At 37.1% G+C, this 13,188-nt stretch overlaps 1 protein-coding gene across 2 annotated transcripts in view; it reads left to right on the top strand.

Moving 5' to 3' along the window:
* Positions 1-13,188, top strand: part of RPAP2 (RNA polymerase II associated protein 2) — a 32,656-nt gene that overhangs the window by 10,288 nt on the left and 9,180 nt on the right. For both annotated transcript variants that reach the window (XM_018072280.1, XM_018072279.2), the window contains exon 10: positions 4,297-4,365. In XM_018072280.1, the coding sequence (XP_017927769.1) occupies positions 4,297-4,365 (69 nt within the window). The remainder of the gene's footprint in view (positions 1-4,296; positions 4,366-13,188) is intronic.

Genomic DNA, 13,188 nt, shown 5'->3' with positions numbered 1-13,188 from the left:
GCTCATGTAGCAATAATTTATCATATTTTAAAAGTCTCCCCTGATCTATTTCTGATCCCTTAGATAATGCTTTGTGAGTTTATTTTTATCTCTTTTTTTTGTTAGGAAGTAAATCGAAGGTAATAGAAGCAAGGTCTTGGGGCTCTCTTCCTGTGAAGACTCAATATCAGTTGCTTAGAATTTCAGAATTTGAGATGAGGGGTGGTTGAAGGCAAGTTATATAATATATATATATATATCTCAAAAAAATGGAGTTTTGTCACTAATAGTGAAATAATAAAAACAGGAAATAGGGAAGCAATAAAAACCTTTGGGCCCTTTCTCCTTCTTACATTACTGATATGGAAAGGTCTGTTGATACACAAGAGCTCGCTAAGATGAAGGCATAGATTTGAATCTCCAGTTCTGTACGTAGGTTTAAATTTATTTGAGTGCTCTCTCAAGCTTTGGATTTAATGCTTTGGCAGGGAGAAATTTTAAATGGCATTTGTATTTACAGGGTTTAGAAATTTCTTTGTTAATGATGTTCACATACTTAGTGACTACAGAGGAGCACTGATAAATGCTCGTGCTTTTTCCTGCTTTTTGTACTGGAAATATTTCATGCTGAAGAACTTGCCAAAGAGGGTAGTAGATAAAACACATGGCTGTAGTAGAGCTTAGCTGAAGAAGGGTAAAAGAGCATGTGGTGAACTAAGCAACAACAATTTTCAGCTCTATTGGTTTTTAAAGGAACGCTTGCAGTTCAGCCTCCTTTGGGCAGCATTTTATTCAATCACCACTGCTAAGAAACACACTAGAGAGATCTCAAGAGACATTTTAGAATGGTTAGAGCTCTTCCCAAACAGAGTCCCTCAGTGCCTGTAAGCTTTTGTTACGAAAACTGAGATGTCAAATAAGTCTCCAGAGTGTGTAAGGGCACTTTGTTAAAAGATTAAGAGAAAATTAGCTACTTATATATTAACTGAGGAGAAATGATTGTGTTTGTGTATGTGTGGTTGTTTTTTTAAGGCATAATATTTCATATTGAAAATAGATTTTCATCTGTATTTTATGGTTTTTAGGGGAGTAAATATTTTGCATAATAATGTTGGTGTCCATTTTCTAATCCCCATTGCACAGTGTTCCTTTAGTCAAATTGTTCCCTTGAAATTCCAGGAAATGTAATCCAGCTGAGGAAAAGGTGTCAGCTCCAGCATTGCTGAGTTTCTTTCCTATAACTTCAAGTTTGTTGTGGTCCCTTTCCAAGTTCTTGCACAGGGCACTTAGACAGTGCTTAAATCTGCTGCCACAGCAGGCACTGTTTACAAATCAGGCTATCATTTGCAGTTGATGGTAATTAAATGGGAAGACAACTAAAGGAAAAGAAGTAAAACCAACTGTGTATGCTTTTTTTTGTCATTTTTGGGTTTACTGTTTTTATTTACTGATAACTTTCACCTTGGACTCCTCTGTATTACTACAACTTCCCTATTAGAATCCCCTTCCTTTGCAGGCTGGGTGCTAGTCAGTTATTGGGAGGACATTTGGGATGGAATTTTTATGCATCTTACTCTTGAGTCCTTTATCCTGTAGCTTCTGCTACTTGGATCCATCTGCTCAGTCTGAGCTCCTTCATAGAGTGTGAAAACTGCTGCGTGGGTCCTGCTGGGGGGTGGGAGCACTCAAGTCTGGCTGCAGTGTGTCTTGCTGGAGTGAACCACAAGACCCACAAACTAACAACTAAGCGACCCACACAGCTATTTGGGATATCAGACTTTCCTGGCTTACGTCTGCTGCTCTGCAGAGGCCCAGAAATTAGAGACATTCCATTTTGGAAAGTTGCGTATTGTTTTCTTTCTTTAGGTAAGCAAGGGAGAATTTAGCCAAACTCTTTAACAGAAAATACTCCACTGCAAAACTCAAATCACACACAAAAAGTTTCGTACAGTTTTAAGATTTCCACATTATATGCTTATGACAGAAATCTAGAGACCTCTCTTTCATGGCTTGTTCTGAAGTAACAGTTTTGGCTAGAGGCAAGGCAAAGATTTAATGAACCATTCTTACAGAGGCCCTGCAGTTCCCTGTTTTCTGAAAGCTTTGCTCTTCAGAGGCCTTGGTGTTGACACACAGCTTGTTTTTGAAAGTGACTGCCCTTCCACTGCTCCTTGTTATTTAAGGCTTCACACCTGTAGGTTGCTAGCTTTACTCTGATCTGCCTGAAATGTGGCTTTTTTTTCCAGCTGCACAAGTGTTTTAGGACAGGTGTTGTACTGAAAGGTTACTCATTGTGGAAGCCTGACTGTTCATCCAGTCTGGTGACAGTAGGACAGCAGCAGATCCATATTGCTGTATCCTGCTGGTTGTCTGTGTCTTTTGACTACCTCCGTCATAAATAGCATATTGATGGCAATGACTAGTGTTCAGACCTTGCCAATCAATACTAACATTGAATAAGAGTTAATTGACACAAATAACTGCATCTCTCAGTTTGTGGACAAGAATGACACCTTCCTGTGCTCTAATCAATAATAACTCCTTGTAGAGCATTGAAATAAAGCTGCTTTCTCTATTTGACAGAGTTTTCCCAAGTGGCCTGGAGCTGTCTCTTTCATTGTGTCTCATCATAGCAGATTAACTGGAATGTTACATATGAATTGCCTGTCAGGATGATTCCATCAGACATTTCTTGGTACTGTTTATCACTGTCATGAGTGTTGAGTCAAGATGTTCAGCCTTTGTTTTGGCCCTTGCTCTATAGCCAGAAAAATGTAACACTTAACACTTTACCAGGTACAAGCTTTGTTGCCAGATCAATTAGCTATTTCCAATAGTAATTGCTAAACATTAATCTTTTAATAGCAAATATAATCTGTATTTGCCAGAACTGTTGGTTCAAGTTAGATATGACAATTCCTGCTTATGTAGGGCAAAACATTGTTTTGCCTTTCATAATTTAATAAAACTCAGGCTGTTGACACTACTTGAGGAATCATTGCTTCAAAATCTTAGTTTGGTTTGAAGATTTGGAGATTTGAGCAGAAAAATAGGATAATATAATTTTGATAATTACAAATTTATTTTATCAATTTTTAATAGGTTTCTGAAATAGATAAATGCAAACATAAAAGGCCTTATTCATAACTGCATTTTTAATGACCACTTTGAACATAATTTTGGGGAATGAGTTAACAGAATTTGAATCTCAACAATTACTATTTTCTCAATTTGTAAATTTTTTTTCTTTTTTTTTTTTGGTAACTATATACTTGTCCAAAGTAGTTAAAAGTTTTTTTTTAAAGTAGTCTCACTGGGGAAGAAAACTCTGGATTTGTATTTGTTGCCAAACAGTTAATTTTAAACAAGCTCTTACCTTCACCAGTGCCTGTAGGAGTGAGTATGAATAACAGGGTATCTTCATTCTGGATCTGAATTTGTGCAAGGCTTCACAGAAGGGAAACTGAGAGCAAGAAGGAAGCAAACACTGGGAGGCACTTGCCCCTCATTATTTCTGTTGAATGGTGCCATCTGTCTGAATAAAATTAAATCTGCTGGCTCTTTTGGGTGCCTGCCCAGCCACTGCTGCGTTTTTAACTGTGACTTTTCCATGAAATTGCATGTCTTGGGTCATGCCTAAATTCAGCCATAGCAATTCACACATGAATTGTTGTAGGACAGGTTAGCACTTAACTTAGAGCAGATCTGTCTTATTAGACTGTTCAGCCAAGGGGGTCAGCTGGTTTCAGTGCAGCAGCACTTTGGTTGCACACCCATGAGGTTCTTGATTCACACCTCATTTATATTTATATGGCTCTTATATTTCCTCTGGCTCCCATTGCATAAACTAGAATTCTGGGTTTCCATTTTAAAAACAAGAATCATCAGAGGATTGGTGCTGGTATCTTATAAAATTCAGTCTGTTTCCACATTAGCTCTCACAGCAAATCTGGATCCAAAGCCAACGGGAGGGAAACTAAGTGTAAGAAGGTCTGTCTTTTCAGAAACACACGTACAGTTGTGGAGAATTTCCCAGTGGGACTCACAGCAGCCAGGACTATTTGTGAGCATATTCAAAGAATTAGCTTCTTTTCAGTCTTTCCCATCCCACTTTCATATAGAAAAAAGAGACATATTGGGAATTTTGCAATTCCTCCATTACAGGATGAAAGAAGCCTGAAAGTTGGTGCATTGCTCAGATACAGCTGTAATTGCTTCATTATAACTCAGTGTATTAATGGCAAACTTAAAATTCAGCTGTTAAAATCTGTTTACTTTTACTCTGAAATGTAATGATTTTTTTTAATTACTTTTCAGGTTAACAAACAGAAATATTATTCACAAAATGCCTGAATGGACTCTAATCGCTATTGTTTTGTTGTCTGTGTAAGTACCTTTCAATGTCAAATATTCTTATATGCAACTGTCTTAACTAACCTATTGAAACAAGATTTAATCTTCAGATAAAAGAAGCTAAGATTTATTGAAATTACTGTGGAATCAGGAGAAACATTTTTCTCGTGAAAATGAACTAAATTCTCTTGACAAAACAGTATTGTCCGACTTGCAACAAATGTTAAGAATGGGCAATAACTTTTTAACAATAACTGAATGTTATGTTAAAGAAAAGAAAATTAAGCCTTAGGGGGTTTTAAGGAGGGCTGATGGGATGGAGTTTAATTCACCCTCTTCCATTTGCTACTGAGAGACATTCTTCCCTTCTCTGAGGGTAGGACAAAATGACGTGTATTGTATTATTTGGATTTGGCATAACTGTCAAGCTTTTCGTTTTTCATTTTACTTCTAATTTCTTAGAAGGTTTTACTTCTATGATTAAAGTCAAATTATTTCCATAAGGATATGGTGTGCTTCTAAATACGTTTGTTTGAATATTTTAGCAAACTTCTTTTAGAGGGGAAAGCCTTTTTAGCAACTCCCGAGGAATACTGGGAGCCAGTATTTTATTTTTGTGAAGATTAGCTTTGTTGCTCAAGATTATGATATTACAAGGCCACAGTTCCTTGTTGGCTTTGTTTTACTTACTATAGAATTAAATCCTTTACAAGGATTTTCCTGATGGGAAGCCTGATTTTATTATAGTGTCTTTGAGTAAACTTCTGTACAAATGCATGATCTGTAAAAGCAGTATTCATATGCATCGAGTTCCTTAATTTGTATTTTGCAAATTCAGGTACATTTCTGAGGTTCAAGACACAAACTTTGCAGTGTGTTAAACAAACACAAATGTGTATTAAATATTTACATTAGTTCACCTTTTAAGAAATCACTGGTGGTTTCACACCACCGGTGTCAGACACTGCCTTTCAGTAGGGTTAAATCATCAAGCAATCTTTGTATGTCTTGAGCTTAAATTACAAGATTGCAAAACTCTTTATTCCAGAGCCTGTTTATTACTGCACTGCTGCTGCTTCTTTTGGGCTTCCTGGGTCACTGGAGCCTGTAGGACAGAGAAGTGCTTACAGACATTCACAGGTCAAGAAGTATTGTGGGCCAGCCTCAGAGCATCCCCAGCACTGCACTTACTTTCCTTGATATTACTTCAGTCTGACACATTGTTCTGGCTTTACTGTCCCAAGGAAGACTGTACCAGCAGGCATTAGAGCAGGCTTCAGCGAGCCTTACATCTGTGTCACCCAGCCAGATACCGCTCAAATGATTCATTAAATCAGAACACAGAAAGTAACTTTACTTGAATGCCTTGGCATAAATTTTTTATCAACTATAAGAACAAATCTTTTGTCATTTTTACTATATATTCTTATGGTTGAATTGTTAATTTGTGAAACAGATCTTATGAATTTTTCAAGTAGTTTCTGTATAGTTAAGGAAATGGTGACTTTTTGATCAGAATTTAAAGTATGTTGCTGGTCTCTGCATATGATGAGCTCTAAATGTTTACATAACTAATGATTGTTTTACAGATGCTTTAAAATGTTATACAAGTAGTAGGCAATCTTGGTAACAATCAGTGTAAGCAGAGAACCAAGTCTCTTTTTACTTTTGCTTTCTAAGGGTCTACCCCTAAACAAATGAATTATATTTCATGATAAAGTACAGTAGACTTTATTTCTAATATTATTTTAGTGAAATAATTAATAGAACCTCTGTTGACTTCCCCTTATTGTAAGGTTCTTGCAAGCTCATAATCTTGAGATTTTAAACAACTTCTCTCAGGTGCCTCTTAGGAGAGGATGTAGAAGAATGTAGGTGGGTTAGAACGAGTGGTAAGATTCCTCTAACAAGATGACACATGTTGCATCATTCCCAGAAAGATTAAAGCAGAACACTTAATTATTTGGGAATTCTAATCAAACTTCAATATTTAGTGGAAGCCAAGAGTGTGCAGGGAAAAGCTACTGAGGACATGGGCAACCCCTCACATACAGATCCTCGTGTTGTGGCCTTTTCTCTCCTCCTGCAGTCTGCCAGGAACCTGTCATATATTACTAATATTTCTCATAAAAAGAAGTATGCCCTGTTAAGTCTTCTCATTGAGCTGTACTGAGAGATTACACACATCGTAGCACATGTAATGTCATTTATATCGTGGAGTTGTTTGGGGCCTGAGACAGAGTGGGTCTTCATAAGCTCCAGTCCTGTTTGGACAGTATTTATTCACAGGTCTTTTCCTGGTTTCAGACGTGGGATGACCATTTTACTCCCAATACTAAACAGCATAAACTACACCCTGGAAGAGGATAATACTTCCTCTTTCCAGGTGGGTGGCAGACCATATCACAAGTGCCCCAGGGTGCAGGGAACAGAGATTACAGAAGGTAGAGTGAACATGGCTTTCCAGGTATACCTCAAAAAAAACTTACGAAGACTTCAAGTATTTTTTGTTTTGTATGGAAGGGGGCAGGGTTGTTTTGTTTCAAGTAGCAACTGTTGGACTTTGCTTGCACCCCATTTTGTGCATCAGTGTTGTGGCTCACCACTTCCTTCTCGTGTATGGCTAGAGCGTGCTGGGGACTTGGTGTACTTAACTTCACAGTGCAGTCTCAGAGTGCCCTGACCCTTTTTATGATAAGCTGCTGGACAGAATAACTGTTGTCATTGCTGCTGTACTGAATTCAAGCGTCATCAGTGCTTCATACTTGTATTATGGTATGACAGTGCTGTCCTCTCTTCACACGAGTGTGCATATTAACTCTTTGTGGGATACAGCAAGATGTCATAACGCCGAATTTTGGTGCTTAAATTAGAACCTGGGCTCACTATAGTCTGCTGGTCCTTGACAAGCTGTTAAAAGTACTCATGTGCCCTTGAGTCTACTGACTGTTAAGGAAAACTGGGCTTCTCATTCATTGCTCTGAAATGAAGTGCCTGAAATGGGACAGTGTGACTCTTGTGACTGTATGTCTCAAAGTATAAAATGTTGGAGGACGCAGCAGTGGAGTATTTAGTGTTCCTAGTGAGCAGTTGGATTTATTCAATCAAATTATTGTATAAAATATGAACAACCAGTCTCAGCCTTTATTGAAAATCTAGCCTGAGGCATTCCTATGACCAGCACATTCAGCAATGCTGAATTGACCTTCTTAGAGTACACTTTGACAGCCAGAGAATTATGTTCAAACAATTGCATTCATGCCTGTCATGGAGTCGGTGACTCTTAAAAATTATCTGTAGATCAAATTTCTTATTTATTGTAATTTGTAGTAATTTCGACATTGGTAGATTCCTATTTCTTCCTGTAGCAATTTTTAATATGTTAAACAGAGTTTTCTGTTCTAGTAATAGCTGCTTTATAATGTACTGTAAACCAGAATGCGGAAGTTGCATCTTTTTCCCCCAAAGAACGTTGCAAGAAAGCAAATGAAGCAGATAAATAGATACAAATACAGTAGCTCAAGAAAGAATGGAGAAGGCAATGTGAAGATTGGTTGCTGTACAAGCATGGGCACTTTCTGTTTTTAGTGTATACCCCTGGCACAGACTAATGGAAAGCTTTCAAGATATTTTCAGGAAATGTCTGCTTTCATCTTACTTATCTGAGCTGTCTGGTTCCAGTGAACTGTGGTCAGCTTCATCTACAAAAGCCCATGCAAGAGGTTCCCCCGCTAAAAGCTTTGAAGCATTTCAAAATGTTCTGGGATTAGTTTATAAGCATTCGGCTGCAGTATTTAAACAAACTCAAAATGACCATGATCACTAAACAAAAGCCATCATTATATGAGTGCAGCCACTTTAGATAAATGTGTCATGTGGAGATGTACTCTAGAGGTTTACTCTCTTGGAGATAACAGTTCAGGAACTGGAGAATCTTGGGTTCAAGTATATGTTTTTACTTCTTTGCACACGAGAGCACATCTATTGCTCAAGGCTAACATTTCTAAATTATTTTAAGAGGAATTCAGATTTTTGTGATATCACTACTGTGTTCTTATCTGAAAGTGTCTGAATGTTTGAAATGTACAAATCTAATGTACAAATACATATAGGATGTGAATCAGACTTGTATGTGGTTTCTGGAGGAAAAAGAGTCACTCTGCAAGTCAGCTGGATGATCTTTTATTTAGCACATTTGATGATGGAAGTTTGGTTCCAGGTTTCAGCTGAGAAAAATCATTTATTATTATTAAGCTAGAAATAGAATTATTTACCATTTCGAAACAGAGCTTGCAGGACCAAGAATCCAAAAAGTCTTTTTATAAAAACATTTGAATGCAGTTATAGTGTTGTCTCTATCTGCAGAGTTATATTATTGTGTAAAATAAAGGCAAGTTTGTCTTAACATGTTAAAAAATTTAAAAAATACCTTCTTCCCTTTTTCTCTCTTAATTTTAGGATGTCATTTGGTAAGTGTGAGCTCAAATAGGTTTTCTGTTAAACAATTCTTAATTCTGCTAAGCAGTTCTATTAAGCTTACTTACTCATCAGCACTTTCTAAGCAAACTCAAAGCTGCTCATTTGGCAGATTGTGGACATGATCAGTATTATCTTAGTTCTTCCTAGCATGTTCCAGTAATATTTAGGAAACATACATGGAACAGTACTGTAAGGGATTTCAGGGTTGTTAATTGGATATTAATCAGTGCCAACTTTAAAATAATTTAATATCTTCATCATTCATAAGGGAGAAAACAGATGGAGAAATCTTAACAGTTTCCAAGGAGATGTTTCTCCTGACACAAAAGAGCCCCACTGTTGTGTAGTGCTGTTGTGCAGAAGTGACCCTGGATTTCATTGCAGCCCATACAGCTGCAGTTGTTTTTCCGTTCTGGTAGCCTTCTGAATGGGAGATTTGGATGTGCTGTGTGACTTTGGTGTTTGCCCAGCACAAACTCTCTGAGGTGAGTCCAGGATAATTAGTTCCTCTTAACAGTGCTGGTCCTTGGCTTCATCAGCAGGAGGGGAGCTGTAGCACACACTGTCTCCTGGACTTCTGCTACACAGAGTTAGGAGGGTTGGCTCAGAAACCTGCTGTCTCTGCACCTGCCAGTTTTGTTGCCCAGTGCAAGGGAAGAGCAAGGCCATGGCTTTCTGCCAAGTGTCTTGGAAATCCCTCCAAGAGATAGAAATCTCCCTGTTCCAGCAGCTGTATGTGTGGGCATTCAGACTGACATCTGCAACCGTGCAGAGCTGGTGTGCAAAGTGCATCACCACCTATAAATTGTCCTTCGTGGTGGTGTTCTAACAGTGTTCATCTCTACATTGTTAGAATGTAGAGATGTGGAACATCATTTTGGATCTTCTGTTTTAGTCACCGTTGGCAAGATTACATTCCAAATATACTTGTGAATTAAGAATATGATAGTAGGGAAAGTACTTTGCCACTTCGTTTTTGCCTTTCATGTGCATAAGTGAGATTTTTGTTGCCACTTGTGTTCCAAGCCTCTGAAAGGTAGCATGCTAGATTTGGATGTCTGCTTCATCATCTTGACTCATTGGGGAGCTGACTTGGTCAGTGGGAGTTCATGTCCTATTGAACTTTATGCTACAACTGTGATAAAGCAGATGGGAAAAAAGCCCAGAGAGAGTACTGTTTTAAAGTGATATTTCTTTAAAAGGTTTATGTTTGGAAGAATTCTGTTGTGTCATATTTTTCCTCCTTCTGTAATGGGTGCATACAGCTTAGTCCATTGGAAGTCATGTCATTGTGCAGAATAAGTAGTACAGTAATAGTAATATAGACAGCTGTGAACTAATGCTGCCAGTGAGCCATCAGTAACTCAGACTGTTAACAGCTTCCCTAAATTTAGCTTTAAACTGAATGTATTTTAACTTCATCCACTGAGCAAACTGAACTGTTCATTTTGCAACTGAATCCTGAAGCTGTAGCCCTATGAAAATATACGTACTTATTAATAATTAATCTTAATACATTCAAGGTAAACATTTTTTTTAATCATGAAACATTACCCATCTGTTAAAAGAAAAACATGACTTTGACACACGTTTGCATCTTTTATATTCAGAGTTTTAATTTTATCTTAGTTAACTTTGTAAAGAACAGCCTGCATTAGTGGGGATATGACATATAAGCAGTGGTTTTGGCGTACAGGAAACTTCATCGTAAGACACAAATCAGTGTTAATTTGGCTTGTTTCTGAACCAAAAAAAAAGTAGAGGTGGACATCACTGGAAAGGCTACTACAGCTTCCTGGCATGTGATCCTCAGGTATTTTGTACCAGCAGAATTTTTAGCATGGATTCTGGATTCATTTGTTTGGTTCCATGCAGATAGTCATAGTGGTACCTCTCATAGGCTGAAAGGTGTGTCCTCTTCTTCTTTAGCACTGAAATAAATTGTCCCTGAGGTAGAAGTATTGTATTCCTTAACTCTATAAGAGAAAAACCACTATAAGAGAAAAACTTTGATTGTAAAAAATCCCTGTGAAAGAGCAGTATTATTTGAAGAGATAATGATTTCTCTCTTATGCTGCTTGATGTAGATTATGGAATGTAAAACCTTGTAACACTAAACAGTAAGACAGGCTGTCTAGAAAGGCATTATTTCATTCCAGAGATTCTAGTTTCCTTTGTTATATTGCTGTTGAACATAGCAGACAATATTTTTGCCTGACTTACATTAAGTGTGTAATGGTTTTAAGGAGGAAGAATCCTAAAAGTGATTAAAAACCAAGAAGACCTTAAAAACCTTTATGAATGAATTATGTCTTAGGAAACAGAAATAGTTGAATAATTGAGCTTTTGTAATTTGCTTGGATCAACAGTGGTCCACAACCTACCCGAAGACCCACATATTGAAGGTCTGTGTCAGTTGGGGGAAATAGAGACGTGCATTTTATTTACTTTCATATCAAGAATGTTATATTGGAGAACACTGCTGGTCCTATAATATTCTACAGTGACCAGAAATAAACTAAAAATTACTCAGAGGCATGAAAATTTGAAGGGGAGAGGAGATTAACTCAGAGAGGAGGCAAATTATTTTTATATGATAATTGATAGTGGGCAGTACACTGATGAACTGGAGACCTGGTTTTGTGTCCTAATATTGTAAGAATCAAATGCAAAGGCAGTTCATACTACTTCTCATATTTCTCACGTTTAACTGGCTGGTAGCAAACACAGCTAACCAGTATGTGGGAGTTTAGTCCAGAAACTGCAAAGTGTATATGGATAATTACAGACTGTTAAGTGCAAAACCAGCATCAGTGCAAAAGCTGTACAGATGCTTGGTTGTTTAGAGGCTTGAGATCTCAGTATGTTTCATTCCATTTTGTGTACCACACTTACAGCCTACATTCCACAGAAGTGCATATATCACTCTCTGTCTTCCACCTTCTGTCCATCTGAACATCTTAACACACTGAATAGATTTCATTCATCATAAAACTCAGTATTTCTGAGATGAGGTATTTGGGTTTTTAAAAAGTTAACGGATAGTTGAGGTTCCTCTGGCTCTTCATATTTGTTCCCAACCTCATCACATATTCTGCTGCTTTTAGGCATATGTTTAGGTCAGTGTACTTTCACAAGTCAGTGTTACTAGTACTCGTCTGCTGTAGATATGGGAAGATTGAGATTAAGCGTAGAAAAGTGATTTAATAGGAATCATCAAGTCAGGAATAGATTTGGAAATAAAACAATTAAACAGGAAAAGACTTTGGGGTTTTCTGGTTTTGGTTTGTTTGGTTTTTTTAAACCTACTGTGTGCTGACGTGTCTGGGAAAAGATGCTTAAGAATCTGTAACTTCTGGGGATTTCTAAGAATCTCATGTTGAGAGGTCCAAAACCACGCTGGCATTTGTTTTCAAAACTGGGAAAGGCAAGTAGAGAAGTATTGAGGTCATTATGTTTAACTTGTGAATAAAAAATGATTTGGACACAGTGGAAGCAAGTCTATTCCTAGCATGTCTCTTTACTCAGCTGCATTGTTCCAGGTGTTTGATCTGTATCCTGGACTGTAATCAAGTTACAATGTTAGAAACTTGTGAAACCAAACTATGATCAATTTTACGATCATTGTTTCCCTAGTAACTGAGAACAGGTGAGTACATTGTATAAAGTCAAGTACTGACATTGTTTATCTAAGCATATTGCATTGTAGCTGCTTTAACTGTAGGTCACTATATTTTATTTTGTCTTTTTTGAATTTATTTTTTTTACATATCACTGAGATAATGAATTGATAGGAATAGAATACCCATATGTGGAAGCAAAAAAGTTGAGCAGTTGCAAAAGTGAAAGTATATTAAACAATGTTTAATTCATACAATGTACCATGTTTGAATATAAAAGCATCTTTTAGATATTAAATTGTCCCTCTTTATGTGCACAATAATTTATAAAACCGTGTGTGTTTTACAAAGTACTTAAAAGGTTCAGGCTCTGAGAAGCTTGCATTTTAGCATTCTTTAATCGGAGACTTATACCTGTCCTTAATTTCATGTAACTAAATACTTCAGTGGCATATATTCCAGTATTTGAGAAGTGTCACAGGAAAACTTTGTGGAACATAAAAAAAGGAAAAGAAGACTGAGAAGGCTGAAAGGATCAATTTTAAAATTAATTTTAAAGATACTAAATTTAAAATTTTGTCTAAGTTAAAGAAGAGGGGGAAATGGGAACAAATGATAGGACTGAGAAGTACCTTTGATCTGTCAGCTGGTTAGCAGGAAACAGACTTCAAATAAATGGAGCTCTTTAAACAAAGCCTGTCCTTGAAATGTGTACCTAAGAAACTTAGATTTGTTAGAGAGAAACAGCTGATAGTGA

Source organism: Manacus vitellinus, unplaced genomic scaffold (genome assembly GCF_001715985.3).
Source record: "Manacus vitellinus isolate BGI_N305 unplaced genomic scaffold, ASM171598v3 scaffold_21_pilon, whole genome shotgun sequence".
Taxonomy (NCBI): domain Eukaryota; kingdom Metazoa; phylum Chordata; class Aves; order Passeriformes; family Pipridae; genus Manacus; species Manacus vitellinus.
Note: the sequence above shows the minus strand (reverse complement) of the source record. Positions and strands in the feature narration are given on the sequence as shown.